This window comes from Lycium barbarum, chromosome 10 (genome assembly GCF_019175385.1).
Source record: "Lycium barbarum isolate Lr01 chromosome 10, ASM1917538v2, whole genome shotgun sequence".
Classification (NCBI taxonomy): Eukaryota; Viridiplantae; Streptophyta; class Magnoliopsida; order Solanales; family Solanaceae; genus Lycium; species Lycium barbarum.
The window spans coordinates 10,279,660-10,301,978 of NC_083346.1; the positions used below are offsets into that span (position 1 = coordinate 10,279,660).

The window sequence follows — 22,319 nt, forward strand, 5'->3', positions numbered from 1 at the left end:
TATTAATTAATATATTTTCAAGAAATAATATGTATCTTAAATACCTAATTCAATATTTCATTTATAAACGAACATATTTGTCAAGTATTAATTAATTTTATTTCTAAACTAATCTAACTGTGTAATTACACATGTGCAAATAAACAGTATGCTTATAATTATACTGTAATTACATTATGACAAACAAACAGGTCATTGTAATTAATATATTGTTTAATTACTAGGTTGTGTAATTACTACCCCAGTAATTATCCCAATTACCTGGTGGCTTTCCAAACAGACCCTATACAATAATAACAGTGGTTTGAAACTTTCAATCTAAGCTAATACCGACTCCTTTCCTCAATCTTACTCTTTTACCGTGCAAAACAAGTGAATAATCTTCACATCTTATAACTTCCCCCTATTGTAACTCTCTATCCAAAAGCAAAAACCCTAAGTCGGTTATATATTGTCCGTAGCCACCAAGTAAACCATCACTATATATAATACTCCAAAACAAATTTCAAACCAAAACATTTCCCACTTCACCGTGCATGACCCTATATATCAATTCATCATAATCGCCTACGACCACTTATACGGACCGTATGAGTTATACGGCCCGTATAAATGGTCCGTATAACCATGGAAGAAAAGGGTGTTTCCATGGTGGGATTATACGGTCCATTTATACGGATCGTATAATCGGGTCGGGACAGCTTTTAAAATTTTATATATGGACGACCCTAGTTCATTTAATTCATTTCCAACATTTACCCAAGTCTTAAAAGCCCTACAACCCTCTCTCAAACTTATTCTCCACAAACCCAAGGGAGATTAAAGATTAAATAGCAAGAATCAAAGGATCCAAGTGTTGGAAGACTCAATAGGGTTTGTAGAACTCAAGATTTTCCTTGGTATTGAAGCTAGGGTTTTCATACAAGTTGGTAACTTGATCCAAAGCTCATTCCTACGATATAAAAGGTTAGTTTCTATGACTATTCCATGTTTTTAAGAATGATTGGTTGTTGGATAACTTGGATGAGGGAAGATAGTAGAAGATGAAGTTCAAAGGTAGAATTCATGATATTTTGAGTAGCAACTTACCTTGGATTATCATTGTTAGAATGTTATGATTATAATCTCGTTATGAAGGGTAATAACGATGACAAGAAAGTGTTGTGTACAATTGTGTAAAGGGTTGACGTGAAGTTGTCGGTATAAGTTGAATGTGAGAATGAATTGTGAAACTTAATGAAATGTGACTACGTACTTGGTTATGATATTATGGATGTTATTATAGTTATTGGGAGCTGTCTTGCAATATGATGGAAGTCAATAAAACAGAGGAAATGCTGCCCAATTTTCTCTAGCTCATGAATTATTCTAGTATGGACTTAAGAGTGTCTTTAAGACCTAACCTTAGTATGATCCTTTTTAATGTAGATCTTGTGAACGTGGAAGGAGAACGTTAAACGATTAAGGCGACGTTAAGGTATGCTAAGGCTATTCTGTTATATCCCGTATTTTCGTACGATGAATTATTCATAAGCTGAGGTGGGGTCCACATGTCGAGATTTTTTTTTAGAACATATGACAAGTTATATGAATAATATATGCGAAGTTAAACACAACCCAAGAAGGACCCTTGAGCCAAATCAAAGTGAAAGCCCTCCAAAATAATATTTTTAAGATACGTTTTCGGGTGATTTGATTTCGGGAGGTCATAACCTTATCATCCTTTGGGAATTTGGGAAAACTCCCAGAATGAAAGTTGTAGATAATTGAAATAGATTTCCAACCATAGGTCGTGGGTCTTCATGTGACATCGGGATAAGGAGATATGAACATTTTAAGGCAGAAAGGTCAAGCTGGGCAATGAATTCGGCCCAACCCGATTCCAAGTCGGGTCAGCCCATTTTCTTTGCCATTTAATGAAAACATTCGGCCTTCTCTTTCATTTTCAGACCTCAAAAAACCCAGAAATTTCAGAGGTAGAGAGAGAGAGGAGAGATAGAGAAAGAAACCAAATTTTGACCACAATCTAAGCCCCGAATCGCGAAGCTCCTGAAGAGAAAAGTGTTGTACGTCGCGTTGCCTTCAATTTGAGCTAAAAATCAGCCAAGAAAGAGAGGGTGAAAGTGGTTGCTGCATAATTAAGGTAAGATTAAGGTCCATTTTTCATTGTTAACAAGTTTATTTAGAGTTTTAACGGATTAGAACGGAGAAAATAGCATTATAAACTCGTTTGTTGTTTTGTTGGGATTTATGGATTAAGGGGCTGTTTTAGGTGGATTAAATGGATGGAATTAGCTGAGTTATGATGTATAATAATTGTTGACATTGTTGTTGAAGTTGTTGATAAGTTGTTGTTCTTGAATTTGGGAGAATAAAGCGTATAAAGATATTGTATACAAAGCGTATACCGGGCTGTTTTGTGCCGATATTTGGGGCTGTTTTATGTAATTTTCGTGACTGTTTATTGACAATATTTTGGGGCTGTTTTATATAATTTTCGTGGCTGTTTTATGACAAAATTTTGGGGCTGTTTTATGTAATTTTTGTGGCTGTTTTGTGACTATATTTTGGAGCTGTTTGGTATAATATTTGTGGCTGTTTTGCGATGATATTTTGGGGACTGTTTTATGGTCGTTATGGACTGTTTTGTAGGCTGGAATATCGGGGGATTGGCTGTAGTTGTTGTTGTTATATTATGGATATACGGAAATAAAGAAGTGTATACAAGCATTGGCATCCGAATGTATATTGGGCTGTTTTGGGAGTAATTTAAGAATGGATTTAAGTCTAGTTTGATATGAAATTGTTGGTATTGTTGTTGTTGGTATTTTGATTGATGTTTGGCTAAGTTGGAATTTCGAGGATTGTTAAGTTTACAGGGGAAATGCTGCCCAATTTTCTCTAGAATTTACGACGCGTCCTTATAATCTATTAACTAATGTTAATATGAATTCTCCCGTGAAGGTAACGACGTGACATTGGAGGAGAGCAAGTGAACGATAACATAGCTAAACGACAAAGGTATGTGAGGCTAGTCCTTTCTTTCAAATGGCATGAATCCTATAGCATAAGTTCTTTTCCTCTTCATGAGTTCCTATTTTCCGGAAAGCTAGAAGCCTAAGTCCATAAATGTCTATGTAAGATAAGAGATATGATATGATGATGCCATATTGATAATGATGTTATTTATTGCTTACACTCACCTTATGTACTAATTCCTTCAAGGTGAGGCAGAATGTCAATAATTGCTCCATAATGAAATCGGGGGATCACGACCTTACGTCACCCCGATAGAGTATAGTTGATCTTGAGTCTTATGCATGTACTATGATAAGCATATTATTATAAGTATTTTTTATGAGCATGTCATGATCATATTACACCGCGCCTAGTTGGCCGGGCAGTCACCGCCAAGGCGGGCAGCTATACGGATACACCATGACCTTTTGGCATGGGCAGACACCACTAGTGGGCGACATGAGATGGTACCCCGGACGCGGGAGGCCTGGACGCGGGCTAATGTTATTGATTATTACACCGTTCCGATATGGACGGGCAGCTTGCATATTATGCATATATGAGATTATGATGAGTATGAGTAAGACAGCATGCATTACTTCTTTTATGATTGTCATTCAGATTCAGATGTTTCATATTGATGTTCACATTATATTATCACTGTCTTTCTTCATTGTTTATGCCTCTCATACTCAGTACAAGGTTCGTACTGACGTCCGTTTTCTTTGGACGCTGTGTTCATGCCCACAGGTAGACAGGAAGGTGAGCTTGGTCCAGACCCTTAGTAGCTGTCAACTGATCGAGAGCACTCCATTGTCCGGAGGTGCTTATGGTTCTTCTTTTGGTATATATGCATATTTTGGGCATGACGGAGTCTTGTTCCGTCTATATGTTTAGTATGTCAGTAGAGGCTCGTAGATACGCAGTGTGAGTCAGATGGTCTCGCAAGATGTTATTATTATGTATATGTTATTTTGATGGCCGAGAGGCAAATGTATATAAGTATTTATGTTTTTATATAAAATATGATTTTCCTACAATTCGTGTATAAAATTGGTAAAAAGGCATTAAATGAGTAAGATGAGTATTAGAACGAGTGGTGCTCGGTGGCTAGTCCCGGGTACCCGTCACGGCCCCTAGCTGGGTCGTGACATATTCCTTCTTCTTTTGGCATGATCCTATGTTATGAGCCAACAAGCGACCAAATGAGCTTCCATATTACTCTACTCTTAGAAGCATTAGGAGTATGTCAGTCTTTGATGTTTCTATACCCCGTATGATTGTTCCTTCTGTTCATGGGTCTTGAGATTTCTTATATTGATGATGTTAGCTCAAAATATGTTCATCGGAGATAGTACGACCATGTGTCACTTCGAGAGTTTTATGTACTCAGTTTATACATACATTGCATTCATATATTCATATGCATATTGACCCGTGACCAGAAGGCGTTATATACGCGAATATTATATGTATATGGGGTATGGGGAAGGGGATAAACGTTATATACGCATTACCAGCTGATCAGCTGGTGCACCTTGATGATGATATATGGATCGGGTCGTACGTTCCTCGGCACTATTATATGATATATAGATCGGGTTGTACGTTCCTCGGCGCTATTATATAATATATGGATCGGGCTGAACGTTCCTCAGCACTATGACCTATATTTATATACATGAGCATGATTATCATTGAGAGTATGCAGATTATGCACCCACAGAGGCATTGTCAGTTATACAGATACTTGTTCATACAAATCTATGCAGACAACCAGTTTAGCTTTGAGTTTCAGATTTCGTTCATGATTCTCATGTTTATACTTATGTTGCTCTTATGCCTTACATATTCAGTACATTATCCGTACTGACTCTCTCATTGCTCGGGGGGCTGCGTTCATGCCTGCAGGTTCAGGTAGACAGGGTACAGGTGGTCCAACTCCGTAGGACCTTCACTCAGCAGTAGTTGGTGCGCTCCATTTTATTCCGGAGCTGCAGTCTATTTTGGTATGCCATTCTTTTGGATATGTATATGCACATGGGTATGACGGGACCCTGTTCCGTCCTTTCTATAGTTTTTTATTCCAGAGTTCTGTAGACAGATGTACGTGTATGTCAGATGATGTAGCCTTGTTGGCTCCTATTCTTTTGTGTACAGTATATGTAGCAGCCTAGTTGGCTTGCACTGTTCTTTCGGCTTGTATGTATGTAAATGTACAGAGTTCATGATGTCGCCCCTTCAGTAGGCAGTCTGGGATCAGTTTAAGTTTCTTATGGGCCCTTAATGTTCAATATTATTCAGTTATGAGTACAGGGGTGTTTGGTCGGTAGAGGTCAGACACTCGCGTCACGACTCATCGAGTTGGATCGTGACAGATGTTATCTGTTAAAAACACAATTAATTATTATTCTAATAATAGTACCCCATTATGATTATTTAGTAATAAATTTAACATAAATGTATTTTACAATACTTACTAATAAATAGTATTTAATAATTTTAATTTTTTTGGTTCAAAAGATAGTATTTTAATATATTAAAAGTTTACAATATAAGGGGTTACACGATTTGTAGAAGTAGTGAAAAGATGGGGCATTAAATTGAATCCCAATATCTCGAAATTTGACCTTTGTGTGTGTTATCATTTGTTCGGGCGCTCTGAACCTTCTGGGATGGGTCATTCCAGACCTCTATTGTTCGGTGCGAATGAAGCGTTAATTTTGAGAAGGTCGAATATGTCATTTTTAACTTGCGTTGACTAACATGACGGTAATTCGCGTGTCTGGTCAAATAGTCTCCACTTTTTATATTTTTACCAATGGGCTTGTTTGGCAAGCCACTCATATAATTGGAATTGAATGTAATTACAGAGTTTGATATGTTTGTCGGGCCAAGTATTACATAATTGTGAGGGGGTTATTACACTCTCTAATTCTCAAATGGGTTGAGAATCGGGTGTAATTACAGGATTACCTTTTAATTTCTTTTCTTTTTAATTTATTTTTTATTTCTATTATTTTAATTTCTTTTTTATTTTTGTTTTTAAATTATTTTTATTTAATTTTTAATATATTATTTATCTTTCTTTTTTATTTTTGTTTTTAAATTATTTTTATTTAATTTTTTAATATATTATTTATCTTTCTTTTCACTCTTCTCATTTTCCGACCTTTATTTCTTGTGATTTCATGTAATTGCTTGTTTTTTTTTTTTTTCTTATTTTCTTCATTTAGCGTAATTACGTTATTATTCTAGTTTTTGAAACTACACTTCCTAATATTAGAAAGAATGAGTCATTAACAAACTTGACACATAACGAGTGATGTTATTAAGGTAGAATCTTGTTGTTGAATGAGGTTATAGACTTATATACGTTTTCATTTTCTTTTGAATTATATTTACTTAAATTATGTTAGAACTTATTTTATGCTATGTTGGAATTAACTCCATAACAGTATCATGTTAAACTTTTTTCTTGAATTTTGAATTTAGGTTATATTTTCGATTTCAATTTATTTGCTTTAGTAGTATTCACTTGTTGTTTTTACATTATATGTTGTTCATTTTCCACTAACGATTGATAGATTTTTTTTTTTTGTCAAACATTTGAATAATGTGATGACATTATTATATGTATAAATATTAATATTTTTGTCAAACATCCAACCATTGATGTTCTTTCAAATTGTGTGCTTTTAATTTGATAATTAATTAAATTAAAATATTATAAATTTTAAAAAATATATAATTATTTTTAAAATATTATTTACAAATGTGATTATTAATTAATATATTTTCAAGAAATAATATGTATCTTAAATACCTAATTCAATATTTCATTTATAAACGAACATATTTGTCAAGTATTAATTAATTTTATTTCTAAACTAATCTAACTGTGTAATTACACATGTGCAAATAAACAGTATGCTTATAATTATACTGTAATTACATTATGACAAACAAACAGGTCATTGTAATTAATATATTGTTTAATTACTAGGTTGTGTAATTACTACCCCAGTAATTATCCCAATTACCAGGTGGCTTTCCAAACAGACCCGATACAATAATAACAGTGGTTTGAAACTTTCAATCTAGCTAATACCGACTCCTTTCCTCAATCTTACTCTTTTACCGTGCAAAACAAGTGAATAATCTTCACATCTTATAACTTCCCCCTATTTTAACTCTAACTATCCAAAAGCAAAAACCCTAAGTCGGTTATATATTGTACGTAGCCACCAAGTAAACCATCACTATATATAATACTCCAAAACAAATTTCAAACCAAAACATTTCCCACTTCACCGTGCATGACCCTAAATATCAACTCATCATAATCGCCTTCAACTTTATATAGTACTATCAATCATGGCCCCAAAGGCCCGAAAAATTACGCCTCAATCTCAAACATGCTGGGAATGCGCATGCCCATACCAAACAGGTGTTTGGTATGGGCATGCGCATGCCGAACAAGCCCATTAATATTTCCTCCAATGGGTTTCACAGAGAATGGTTCAGCAACTTTTCTATCTACTGGAAACCCATGTTTAGATTTATTTTTCCATGTTGTCCCTGACACCCCACCTGAAGAATTATTGGAAAGATTGCAACTTTCTTGGAGACATGATGCTTTGACAACCCTTAAGCTTATTTGTAATTTAAGGGGAGTTAGAGGCACTGGTAAATCAGAGAAAGAAGGGTTTTATACGGCTTCTTTATGGCTTCACGATCACCATCCTAAAACCCTAGCATGCAATATTAATGCCATTGCCGATTTCGGGTATTTTAAGGATGTGTTGGAAATTTTGTACAGATTGCTTGAGGGTCCTGAAGTTAGAAAGAATGAAAAAAAAGAGTGGATGAAAAAGAAAAGAGAGGGATTTTTGGAGGGTTTAAAGGAGAAAAAAGGTAGTAGTATTATTCCTAAGGAGAAGGCCAAAAGAATTCAGAGGGAAAAGACACTGGCTAAGGCAAACAAATTATTGGACAGATTCACACAAGATACTGATTTTCAATTCCTGTATGATAAAGTGTCTGGTTTCTTTGCTGATGCTTTGTGGGAAGACATGGAATTGTACAATGAGGGGAAGTTTTATGAGCTTAGCCTTGCGGCTAAGTGGTGTCCATCTCTTGATTCTTCTTATGATAAGTCATTGCTAATGTGTGAAAGTGTTGGAAGAAAGTTATTTCCTCGTAATGATGATGACTACATCGATCTTGAAGACGATGCTCATTATGCTTATCGCGTGAGGAATAGATTGAGAAAAGACGTGCTCGTGCCACTCCACAAGGCGTTGGAGATTCCAGAGGTTTATATTTGTGCAAATAAGTGGGAAGAGCTTCCTTATAAACGCGTCCCTTCTGTGGCCATGAAAATGTACAAGAAATTGTTCTACAAGCACGATAAAAAACGATTCGAGCAGTATCTTGATGATGTCAAGAGTGGGAAAACAACAATCGCGGCTGGTGCTCTGCTTCCACATGAGATAATTGCATCATTGGATGATTCCACAGGGCCGGGAGTTGCAGAGCTTCAATGGGAAAGGATGGTTAATGACTTAGCAAAAAAGGGGAAATTAACAAATTGTATGGCAGTTTGTGATGTATCAGGAAGCATGATACGGACTCCAATGGAGGTTTCTGTGGCTTTGGGGCTGCTTATTTCTGAACTTAGTGAAGAACCTTGGAAAGGCAAGCTAATTACATTCAGTGAGAATCCAGAATTTCACATTGTAAAGGGAGAAAATTTGTCTCAAAAGACAGGTTTTATTAGGAGAATGGAATGGGGTTCCAATACAGATTTTCAGCAAGTGTTTGATAAAATTCTTGAAGTTGCTGTGAAGGGGAAATTGAGCGAAGGGCAGATGATAAAGAGATTGTTTGTTTTTAGTGACATGGAATTTGATCAGGCTTCAAGAAGACCATGGGAAACTGATTATCAAGTGATATCGAGAAAGTTTAAGGAAAAAGGTTATTACAGGGTGCCTGAAATTGTGTTTTGGAATTTGAGGGATTCAAAGGCAACACCAGTTCCTAGTAATCAACAAGGAGTGGCACTTGTGAGTGGATTTTCAAAGAATCTTGTGACTTTGTTCTTGGAGGAAGGTGGGATTATGACCCCAGAAGCTGTGATGATGCAAGCTATTTCTGGTGATGAGTATCAAAAGCTTGTAGTGTTTGATTGAGTTGTAAAAAAATGATTGCTAAATTTGTAATAAGATGTGCTCTTTAATTTCTATCTACTAATGAGAAATTGAGGATCTTATATATATACTAGCTTCGCACTTAACGAGAAAACATTGATATGCAGTATACTTAGCTTTATTCTTGAACAATACAACTAGATAACTGTTTAAATGACTTGAATTAGTCCTTTGGATGCATTAAACAAGTACGAGAAGAGCGTAAATAGATGGAAACATGAAGTATTAGAGAAAACATACAAATGATCGGTCTATCTGTGTTTAATTTATAGTTGTCTCGTTTCCTGAGTTTATCCTTTTGAAACACACTTGTACGAAGGAGCTAATCCAATATCACTACTCGATTCATAAGCATAGTTATCATAGCTGCTAATCTCTACCTGAAGTGCTGCATATAACATTATTTAAACAAAAAAAGAACGTATTTTGTGAAGCAATGTCAAACGGCACCCCTCAATGCTTACAAAACACAAGGATAGGCAAAAGATAAGATTTATACATTGCCTTGTAATTCTTACAATGCAAATAGGTAACCATTACATACTGTTGATTAGCACTGTCACAGAGCCAATTATTACAGCCACAGCTCAACATGTTTTGATAGCTCGAGTAGAAAATTTCATGCATTCTATTAAACTGAGAATTCTGTGTTGTTCAGCCAAGTAACACGCACAAAGAAGTACGAACCTAATCCTCAAGCTCAATGATCTTCACCACAGATGAGTCACCAACTTTCTGGAAAACAACAACTCGGTCATGAGGCTTTATAACACCCACTGTTTTCCCATGGTCCAGTGCAACCTTCAATACCGACTCATTGGTTTTATTTGTGGTCTCAGCCTGCAGATGGAAAGAATAGGTCAATATTCTGGCCACGGCACACCCAACATTCCACCATTAGGCCCTGAGGGTGCGGAGTGGGGGTTAAACAAATCAGCCACCAAAAAAGGAGAGGAGAAATTCATCTCTTCTATGAAGGATTCGTCTTTACTGCCAGGGTTGCTTAGTCTTCATAGAGTAGCACATAAACAAGTTTTTTAAGCCCCACGATTGTTAGGTGAACTACAAAATTGCATGTCAATGAATCATAATATATTTTGCTCCCAAACTTTTGGTCATAGAACATACTAGGTATAGTGCATGTTTAACCATTTTATCCAAGCACCAGGATGCTAAGTTGAATGGCAGTTTCCATGAAGGGCAGCAACTGGATGGCTATGAAAAGTTCACATTGATCAAGGGCCATTAACAAGACGTAGACCCATCTGAACGGCCTGAATAATAATAATGATCTAGGCTCAAAGGACACATGGCAAATATCTGATACCTCGTCACTGTAATCTGTAAGTACGTCAAATAAATCAGGCAAATACTAGTCATGGTGACTCGAGAATATCATTCTTCAACCTAAGCAATTTGTCCAATACTCTACCTCAGAGCCGCAGCAGCTGAACTTTTAGGTAAATAAGGGCCTTACCTCATTTTTTTTGAGATAACTAGTTTTTGGGTCAACTTGAACGCACTTCAATTATTCCTCCAAAAATATAAAAAGTCACCCAACTTCTTTTTACCTCTAGTGGGGCTCTAACTTGGTTTCCCATGGTCTTCATGCCACATTCTTTGACCATTAGACCATGCCCTTGGTGCAATACTATTTATGTGACATTTTTTTTATTTATGACGCTAGTGTCCGGCAAGCTTGCACGCCTCGACTATTCCACGAGGTACCTACTACCTCCCCACCAACACAAGTACTGGGTAACTCTGCCACCAAGACTTAGGCAGATGGGAAGAAATAACTAGTGTTTTTTCGCCTTCATTGACATTTGAATCTGAGATTTCATGGCTCTCCTACCACTTTGCTGACTTCGAAGTCAGACCATTTAGTGCAATACTTTTTTTCTTTGATAACCAAAAAATCACCTCAGGCCAGTGGAGCACGGTTCAAAACTTGGTTGATAATGGACGAGTCCCTCTACTCCTTTCCACTTAAATACCAGGCTTTTGTATGTGGCAAGATTTGAACCCGTGACGCACACCTAGCCCGCACATCACAAGTTGTGCTCTTATCCTAACCCCTTGGGTGCAATACTATTTGCATGACTTATGATATAATCATTTCATTCTCCAACTGGGGCATTGAATTGTTAAATAGATGTAATATTCAAAAGAGAGCACCTAATAGTACTACTTTGTCACCTAACATTGGGTAAGATCTTGTAGTGACATAAATCTACAGTTACAAGTAGATGACTTATTCAGAAGAGACAACTTAATAGTACTACTTTCGTCACCCATACAGATTAAGATCCTGCAGTGTCTCAGATCAACACTTCAACTCATCTTACAGTTGACAAGAGGAGTCGAAAGATGGCAACCAAAATACACGCATCATCACTTCAATGCACTGCTGAAACATTGCTCTAATTTAGGATTAACCAACTTGGGGAAAATAATCTTTATAATGACTATATAGGATGATCAGAAAAAATATTATGTTTCTCGAAATTCTTCCACACTTTGTTAAATTCTCCCTTTTTGCTTAGGCGGTAGCATAAATAAGCTTCTTCAGAATGCCAGGTGGATAGTCAGTCAGAATGTTAATGTTGGTGGTTAAGTTAATTTCTCATTGCTTAACTATATGTTGTTGATTATATATCGCACTTTTATCTTGTATGCTTATCAACTTATCTATTCATTATCTTTCCTCCTCTTACACTTTTTCTTATTTTTCTCACCAGATACAGGGCCTCTTCAATCTTGACAGCAGCATAAGTAGCTTTCATTCACCTTTTTCTCTCAATTCTCACTCTTTTACTATTGTATCTTGTTTTTCTTTTTTCTTAATGTTGTAGCCTATTCTAAATGACCATTAGTATCTTCACTCTTATGTTTGATAAGTAAGTAGCTCTTATATCCTCTTACTATGCTGTGAAACCTCTCCGTTCATGGTTACCATTCTAGGCATCATGCCCCATTTCAGGTGACCCTTCCAGCAGCTCATTTGCCTCTTTCCGGTGACTGATCATCTAGTCATACTATATTTTTTTGTAGTGACTGCTCTGACAGCACCACTTTTTTTCACACCTTCTCCAATCACTATTCAAGTCATTGTTCTGCCAGTCAATTTTCTCGCAACTTTCCTAATGAGATGCCTGTGACCAAAATATTTTCAACAAGATTTCAATGACCAGAACTGATCAGCTAGATCTTGGCGACCAGAAGTTTTCCGGTGAATTTTTGGCAAGTCTCTATTGACTATTTAATTTTATATGTAAGCTCAAGCTGGTATTCTCCTATTGAGTTTATACTTGTTAGAATGTCAACTCGTTAAAGGTGTTGGAATGTTTATTAATTGTTCATGTTAAATAATTCCTAATACAATATTAGGTGTATCTTGTATTCTGTTATTACCACATGAACTTGAAGCCGACTTAGCGAAAAATAGAACACAATGGAAGAAAAAGGTTCCTATAGGCGATGCTAACTAGTTCAGATTAAGTCTTAGCCATGTTACTGCATTCACATTAGGTCTACAATTGCTAGGAGTCCTTCATCTTGGTAGAGATTTATATGCCAATAGAAATGTAAGGAATTTCTAGTGTTAACCTAAACTATTTAATTGGAATGAAATGATTCCAGATGTATCGAAACACACAGTAAGGATCCATATAGCTAACTCCAACAAGATCGAAAGAGAAACACAGTCGCTGTATTCTGCTTCCTTCCTTTATTTTGCTCACTAGTTCACATATGAATACAGAAAAAAAGAAAACTAACACATCAGGTCAAGTAATATTGCAAAATCACACATTCCGTGATTCCATGTTGGTTAATATCATCTTTTAGTCAGAATACAGTAGGTCTAAAAATAAATCACTTAACAAGAAGGAACAAAGGAAAAAAGCATTACCGGATGTCGTGGATCTGCAAGGATGGGGAAAAGCCCTCTAACAATAAGAGACTGCCTAGCCTGTCATTTACATCAATGCAATATCCAAATAAAATCAGTGTCATTTTCTATTTGCCAATGATAACATCACTAATAGTACGAATTTAAAAAAGGATTTCAATTAATATGCACTGACTCTGTAAAAAGAAATTTGCACCATCAGGTCAATTCAACCAGTCATAGCAGATTACTTTTCTATATATCAGGTTACCCATATCAGGCTTGCTATGAAGACTCACCTATTGTTCTAAGTGAAGTAAACCTGATGTGTAAATCTGACAGTGCATAAAACAACTCTTAAAGAAATTAAAAAATGAAAGAGGAGCTTTATTGGCATCATATAAAACCTGTGTGATTAAGAAATAGCAGAGAAAAGTTTTTGGTCTAACAGGATTCAATACTTGCTTCACGTAAGAATTGTATGCAGACCAAAGACAATGGACACATTCGTAGGAGGTAAATGAGTCAGATCCATCCAAATAAAGATCTGTCATTATTTTTATTTTTTTTAGAAATGGTAAGATTTGTATTCAATGTAGCCCAAAAATTGGCTAGAAAGCTCTATACAATGTAGGCAAAATAAAAAATGTGGGAAAATAAAGTATATCCCTAGACATGTTGGGTTCTAGCAACTGTAAGAATGATTCGCTTCATTCTACACCCAAAAAAAAAAAAAGGCAGTGAAAGAAGATATGTACCACAATTTTGTTAGCGATGAAAGCATAGCAAGAGCTTGATTTGTTACACATATAGGCATAAGATGCTCTTCATTTTGGGACGGGTAACATGACGGTTAGCAACTACTATTTTACACAATGAGATAAAAGCTATTACTAAGTGGAAAGATGGTTAAAAAATAAAGTCATTCACGAAATATCCATTACCTGAAACGCACCACTGAATGTCCAACGAACCTGGTTCGTCTTGAGACGAGGAATGACAACAGACAATACTGGCATTGGTGGCCTATATTTAGCTATCAATCTGCATTATCAGTGAAAGGTTATAATTAAATTTCATTGCACCAAAGAATAAACTTCAGATGACAGCATTCTATGGTGAGAAGGTCCGGTAGAGATGATTTTGACAGAAAACTACAATTTGCATCCAAGCATAGCCAATAAGATGATTGGTGAGAAAGAGAGACCTCGCAGCTCTCCCTGAAGAAGTGAAGCAGATAATAACAGATGCCTTCACCTTGATGGCAGCACGTACCTGAATCAAACAATAGTAGTGCAGACAGCATTCTTGTCAATAAAACAGTCTTCAAGTCTATGGCACTGTTTCCTTCCAGCCTAGTAAAAAGTTTAACATGAGCAGCAGAAAAAACGTACCGCAGAGGAAGCAATAGATTCCAAGTGAGTCATTGGTTCTCCCACATACTTGACAGTCCTCTTAAAATAGACATCTTGATTGTAAACCTTTTCTGCCTGGAAAATGGAGTTAACGTAATCAGTAAAACTTACAAGAGCATCTCAGAACTATTACCTGGCTAAATAGTGAATCAACAAAAAACCATTTTGGAGGGCATAGAGTGAATTTTAAGACAAATATGAAATGGCAAGATCAGAGTTATGCTGCAATGTCACCCTTACTACCGATTAGCTATGGATTTTGTTCCACCCTACTCTACCATTTTGGCTACAGACAAAATACAGTCCAACCATGGCATATCCTAGTTTGGAGATTGAGCTTCTCTCCGTATCTCTCTTCTTTGAAAAGTGAAATTCACTACTACAGAGGTCCTTAAAAGAGAAATAGATGGGGAAAGCATGCCCTGTTAAAATCATGTCCAAGTTGGTAGTTTCTTCCATAGCTGCATGCCCTAGTTCACATCATGACAGAAATCAGTCGTCTCCAACAATTAGCACTGACGGATGGCCATTTAATATTACCTACTGAACTATACAGTCACACATATGCTGGGAAAGTAGATGGTTTTGGAGCTTATCCATGTAACTATCAGTCAGAAAGTCTTAGAGGTTGAAGTGCTTGGATGTTAAGACTTTCCTTCTCATGAACTGAAACCCTATTAAACATCTGAAACTTTCAGTACATATGAAGAAATTGCTTTGGCACACTCAAAACCACTTTAAGGGGTATGTTTTGGAATGTTCATCCAACCTCCAGAAGGAATACAATTTTAATGAGTAAAGAATAAACACTGATTTCATGATAAGTGTGCTTGCTGCGAGGTAAAACCATATTTATGGTAATAATGTCAAGTCAAAACAGCTATTGCTTCTGGCATCGATACACCTGAAAAGATACAGTAGTCTATTATTGCTATTTCCAATACTAGATGTAGTATTTTGCGCTCCATATATATTACATTTGTTAAATCTTACCAAATAGGTGACCTTAAGAAGATATCAGCAAAATTCGTACTCTGAAGGTCGATTGTGGATTTTTAGTATAAAGAACAGTGAGGATGGGAAAAAGAAGGTTCAAAGAAGGCGGACTAAGGGTGATACAACAACAGAAATATTCATGATGGTAGCATAAACCATGTTAGGAACAGCAACAAGGTTAGACATGCCTCAGCACAAATTTTACCAACAGTGGAAATAGTCTCAACAGGATATAAACCTCTCAGAGTCTCTGCACCTAGAAGAATTGCATCACTACCTGGGATGAAAGAAAAATGATAAGAAGCATTTTCGAGAAGAGTCCAAAAAACACACTTTTATACTACTAGAAGCTTTTAGTATATATTCCATGTTCACGCGGGTATCTTAGATCAAATTAATGTGATAGCAGGCCTGTCAAAGAACTGTAGCTACCATCCAATACAGCGTTAGCAACATCTGTTGCCTCAGCACGAGTCGGTCGCAAGTTATCAGTCATACTGTCCACAACACGAGTGACAACAGCAGGTTTCCCGGCCATATTGCACTTATGAACAGCTGCTTTTTGGAATAGGAACACCTGGTAATTAATAGAATCTGTTAGAACATAAGGAGTCGATACTAAGATAACTGCAAACGTCACAAGCTCAAAATCAGTTAAAAGAGCACCGGGAAACAATCCAATGAAACAAAGAAAAACAGGCACCATTTTATCGCACATCGATTACACAAATATATAATGAGCCCACATATAGTTCTATGAAAGAACTTGCTTTCTACATGCCATCGGGTTTGCTTTTTATGTGCAATGCCTTAGCGATCCTGTCTTAAAATAATAAGTTGGTGTTCAACCTTTATATAGCATAAAAATGTTTTAGGACACCTGCTTTACTCTTCTCAATGCAACCTTTTTAAATACTATTCAAAAAATATAAATTCATGTACTATCACTCTTTCTAGGAAAGAGACCGGCACAGATAACATAGTATGCCATCTAAGCATAAATCAATTCATTTAAAAAAAAAAAAAAATCAGGCACGCAATACATTTCAGTAATCTGTGTAAGAGAATAGTGCTTCACAGGTTTGCTGTCAAATGGGAACCCATTTATTTTCTCATAAACCATAATATTATTTTTCAACCCTAATTGAAATTTCACTGCACCACCCAGCCAAGAAAGAATCTCTGTGTACCATTTGGTGTTTGAATTGGCAGACCATTGAATAACCTTTAAGAATATGTCACTATGTCACTTAAACGAGGGGGCTGTTTATTTTCATCATTAATGTCACTGGAAAAAAACTATGAGTAATACTGGACCTTCTCAGGTGGTAGATCTATCCCTAAATTTCCGCGAGAGAGAATGATGCCATCAGCTTCTCCGAGGATTTCGTCAAAGTTGGCCATTCCCTACAAGTAAATGGAAGGGAAATTTATTACAAACTGCAATGCCAAATCAATACTACCGTGCAGTTTTCTTATGAAGTATTCAAAAGGTAACTGACCTCCACATTTTCTATCTTTGCATAAATCTGTGTTTGATTAAGATCACCCAACTTAGACAGAAATTCACGAGCCTGAACAAGAACATGAAGAACCATTTGATTGTTATAAGATATATTTATTCACTTCTGAAACAACAGGATAGAAGAAGTCAAAATCTTACATAAGTAAGGGAAAGGCTGAATGTAAGAAAAGTGCAAAGAAAAGGCCTTACATGTCGAACGTCTTCAGCGTGTCGTGTATATGACAGGGAAAGGATATCTATATTGTTTCGAACAGCCCAAGTGCTTATAACCTAAAATTGTTGCAGGACATCCGGTAAAAATGTCGTCAGAAGAGATTATCATAGTTCTGGAGAAAAAATTGGCGAATAAGCAACTGCAGAGTCGTGTTTAAAACAGAATCTGAACCTAAACAAGCAAGCAAATTGTAATCCCCAAAAATAAAAATAAGCATTCGGCTCTGATACTGCCTACACAAAATACACAAGATCTCTCTAACCAATTTGATTTGGCATAAAGTCAAAGAGAGTGAAAGGCTGATTCAAAATGATAGTCTTTTGCATTAGGTAAACATATACCTTCTTATCTTTGTCAGTGAGAGTTGGCAAGTCAATATGGATCTGGGAGACATGTAATGTGTACAATGGTCCAGCCAAGGTGGCAGAATTTTTAATCAAGCAAACGACATCCTCTCCTTTCACCTCTGTAACCTGCATCATGGAGAACTCTTGAGATAAAAAATTTACTACTTTAACATTGAGCAATATCTTTTTTCCAATGTTTCCTCATTCCCGTATAAGCAGAAAGTCTGAACAGAGGGCGCTATGCTTTCACAACTCACAAGTGATAGCAAAGTGCCATACCATAGCATTCTCTCTCTCTTGCGCTCTCTGACACACACACTATTTTGGTGGTATTGTGTGTTGTGGCCTTCGGGAAGGGGTAAAGGGGACTGCACAGTGATTAGTGGATAAAGTATTTCTCACATAGCTGAACGACATAAAAAAGATCATGCTGCTAGTCCAAACATTTTAAATTGTCATTTAGCACAGCTGCCTCACCTCTAGCCACACTGAGGTAGTCTCGCTTCCCGTGAATAAGTACTGACCAATGAAAATAGTATCTCCATTCTTCACCGACTGCATAGTCATTAATATTAGCATTAGAAAATGTCATGTTTGATGCAAGCGAATAAAAAAAGGGGAAGCAAATTCAAAATGCTTCGACATTTACAGAATTACAGTCTCAGAGTATATTTTCTACTAGTATACTCTCTAACTTCCGAGGTCAGATTTTATTTTGATCCACTATCGTCATCAGTTGATTCTCCAGTTCTAGGGAAGCCTCGGCCTCCCTAAGACCACATGTTGGTTGATCACTAACCCCTATGAATAATACTGATTCCTCGTTTTGAGGATCCACAATCCTAACTGCCATCCAAATTAGTAGCTACTGTCTGATCAGATAAGGAATTGACTAATCTAAATTTCCGTGGACAAAATTAAGAAGGCCCAATTTGAGATTTAACATGATGTGAAAGGTACACCAGTCTAGAATCTCCTCCTGCTGCTACTGTTCCCAATAAGAGTCAATTCAACCTCAAATGTACTTTTATCTTGTTCTGCTAAAGGAAACCTGGGAGGTGCAGTTCCAAAAAACTTCCCGAAAAGACATACTTTTACCTTACAGAAATTACCTTTGATAGGCCACTAAAGTTTATTGGCAGTAGATTTGAGGTAGCCTCTTTATCTTGATCAGGTGTCAGGACAACCAAGGATTCTGCTTGGAGTGATATTGGGTTTTCACTCTTATTGACAACTTGTAATTCAGGACCACCAGTGTCTAGCATAACCTGAAAAGACAAGGAGAATAATTGGAAATAAGGAATTTCAGAAGTTATACCATTTAAACTTATATAAAACAGAGAAGCTCAGCTTAGTCTTGAATATATAGCATGAGCAACGAGCTTACCGCACAGAGCTTCTTTGAGTTTTTGATAGCTGCCTTTAGATTTTCCAATGTCTCTTGGTGAAATTCGGCATCACCCCATGAAAAGTCAAATCGTGCCACTAATATACACAACGGAAAAAAAAAAGGGGGGGTAATGGCGTTAATCTTCTAGATCAGCTTAGTTCCAGCATTCAGCTTCTTTCAAACCAAAGAAGCACATGAAGGCTACAAACATGCTTTTGAAAATACCAATTTCCAATATATCCTGCCACTCAGTTAAGCCCAACCTATATGACTAGTTTTTTTTTTACCTATCCCTGAGTTATATCCAACCAAACTTAGTCGAATGGAAATAGCAACTATGTTCACAAATGCAAAACAGGTAACTTACTGAGAGGAAATATTATCCACGATTTTACTTACATTGCAAAGAAATTCTTTATTTGTCAATGAAGAAGAAAAAAACAAGAGCAAAGCAATGACAACAGTGACAACAACAATCTCTCTCTTCATACAAATACATAAAATGTCGATACATTAGTATAACTATCCTGGTTCGATGTCCATGAGTTGCATTTTTGTTAGTTTTTTGAAGTTCCTTTTTTCTTATTGACAATATTTGGAGTTATCTATTTAATTTCAATTTCTTGACAAAAATACTCATTTTAATTACTCAAATAGTCAATTTAATACTACATAGCTAGTGATAAAAATATGATACCAGACATTCCAGCTTTAAGGCAACTCGAGATAATCTCCACCGAACGTGATTTCGGACCCAACGTGCCAACAATCTTCGTCAATGCTGGGAAAAAAGTCTACAAAAACATTTAACAAATCAAACAACAATAATCACTTCAACCTCATAGCATCTGCAGCACATTATCAAAAACATTTTATCACTATAGAGCTTCATAAAGCTTAAAATTGACCAAAATTACAGAGAATCAAACAATAATAATTACTTCAGGCTCATAGCTCTGCAGCACAATATTTAAAAAAACTAAAGACGAAACAAAAAAATAATCACTAAAGAGCTGATCAAAATAGAGAATCAAACAATAATAATCGCTTCACGCTCATAGCTCTGCAGCACATTATAAAAAAAAAAAATTATATAAAAAAAAAAAATCATTAAAGTTCTTCATAAGCTTAAATTGACCAAAATACATAGAATCAAATAACAATGATCACTTCAAGCTCATAGCTCTGCAGCACATTATAAAAAAATTAAAAAAAATTAAAAAAAAATTATCACTAAAGTGATTCATAAAGCTTAAATTGATCAAATTATGAAGTTACAGAGAATCAAACAACAATAATCACTTACAGCACATTATAAAAAAAAAAAAAATCATTAAAGTTCTTCATAAGCTTAAATTGACCAAAATACATAGAATCAAATAACAATAATCACTTCAAGCTCATAGCTCTGCAGCACATTATAAAAAAAAAAAACAAAAAAAAAAATTATCACTAAAGTGATTCATAAAGCTTAAATTGATCAAATTATGAAGTTACAGAGAATCAAACAACAATAATCACTTACAGCACATTATAAAAAAAAAAACTATGACTAAAGAGCTTCATAAAGCTTAAATTGATCACTTCAGGCTCTTAGAATCTGCAGATCATTATCAAATAAAAAACTCGAAAGAAAAAAAAAATTATCACTATCGCTAAATTGATCAAAGTTGTGAAGTTTCAAAGAATCAGCACATTATCCAAAAAAAATAATAATAATAATAATTAACACTGAAGAGCTTCATAAAACGTAAGCTGACGAAAATTAACAAGTTAGAATGAATGAAACAGGTCAATTCTAGTGCAGTAGTAGAATTTATACTCACAGGTTTTGATGGCTCGAGAATCGAGGCCATACGAATAGGTTCTTCGAGAAGTAAGCTGGTAGAGTGCATTTTTTCCGGTAGCCGGTCACTGCAGTTGCGGTGAGTGAGCTCACAGACTGTACAATAATGGAGGTATACAAAATGCTAAAAATAGTACGCAGAATATTACAAGTGTAGCAAAATGGTTTTAATGAGTGAGACCGGGAAATAGATATATTTAAATAACTTTTCGCTTTCTCAAAAGCCGTTTACTATATCTTTTTTCTTTTCACATGAATTAATATATTTTAAGTATAATGCAATAATAAATTATTTTAACTATTATTATCTTTGTTTTAATTTATGTCTATTTTCCTTTTAGTTTGTTCCAAAAAAAAAAAAGTTATAGATTTATTATTTGTTCTGTCTCAAATTATTTGTCGATTTTGAAGTTCAAGGTACAATTAATTTTTTTTTCTCTATTTTATCCTTAGTAGAATTTTGTATCAATGGAAATAACACATAAATAGAATAAATATTTACTGAAAAGAGATTATAACTTAGACATAAACCATGGTAAAGTTAGTCAAATACCGCTTCTAATTAAAAGTTCTTAAGGGGTGTTAAAACAAAACAAAAAAGACATATAATTTGAGAAGGAGGGAGTAGTATTTTTTTGTCTCATTTCATATGATGGTGTTACTGTTTGGGGAGTTTTTTCTTTTTTTTTTTTAACTAAAATCTTTTGATATTTCTTATGAATATTTTGGATCATTACTATGGCGATTTATAGTAATTTTCGCGTACTTCTCAAATATGTAAATATTTTTAAGAAAATTGAAGAATTTATACTACTCAGATTTATAGTTAAAATTAAGTGTTTTGATTTCAAATTCTGGATCCTTCACATAAATTGGGATAGAGGGAATAACTCTTTAACTCCAGCTTTTACATGATCTAAAGATATTTTAATACATTGCATACATTTTTAAATTAAGAACACAAGATTTTAAACAAATTCTTATTTTTTAAAATTTTGGCCCAATTAAAGTAAGATCCATTAATTAAAAAAGAAGAGAGTGAGTTTATTATTATTTATATATTGTAATAAACTTATATAATAATTTTTTTTCACACTTGGGTGCAGAAACTCGAGGTCTCTTATTTTATCATCATTTTGCCTTTCTTGTATTTTTCTTATAGGACGAGCAGTGGGAGCTGGCAGTATACTGATATAGGTGGATTTTAATGGTGGTCACCACTTGTCACTATCACGACAGATTAGGCTCACCTTACGTTCATATAAAATCTTTTCTATGAAGCTGTAATGACATGGAATTGTAAGCAATAAGGAAAAAGAAAGGTGTAATAAAGTTAAAGATGTGACATGGAATTGTAAGCAATAAGGAAAAAGAAAGGTGTAATAAAGTTAAAGATGCTAATCTATGAAGCTGTAATGACATGGAATTGTAAGCAATAAGGAAAAAGAAAGGTGTAATAAAGTT

General features: G+C 35.3%; 1 protein-coding gene and 1 pseudogene across 1 annotated transcript; one reads left to right on the forward strand and one right to left on the reverse strand.

Moving 5' to 3' along the window:
• Nucleotides 1–7,077: 7,077 nt before the first annotated feature.
• LOC132615896 (uncharacterized) lies at nt 7,078–9,585 on the forward strand. The gene has a single exon (XM_060330489.1). It carries the CDS (start codon nt 7,437–7,439, stop codon nt 9,210–9,212), a length of 1,776 nt encoding a protein of 591 aa, XP_060186472.1. The 5' UTR covers nt 7,078–7,436; the 3' UTR covers nt 9,213–9,585.
• Nucleotides 9,586–9,706: 121 nt separating this feature from the next.
• On the reverse strand, nt 9,707–21,027 carry LOC132615897 (pyruvate kinase 1, cytosolic-like; annotated as a pseudogene).
• Nucleotides 21,028–22,319: the final 1,292 nt, after the last annotated feature.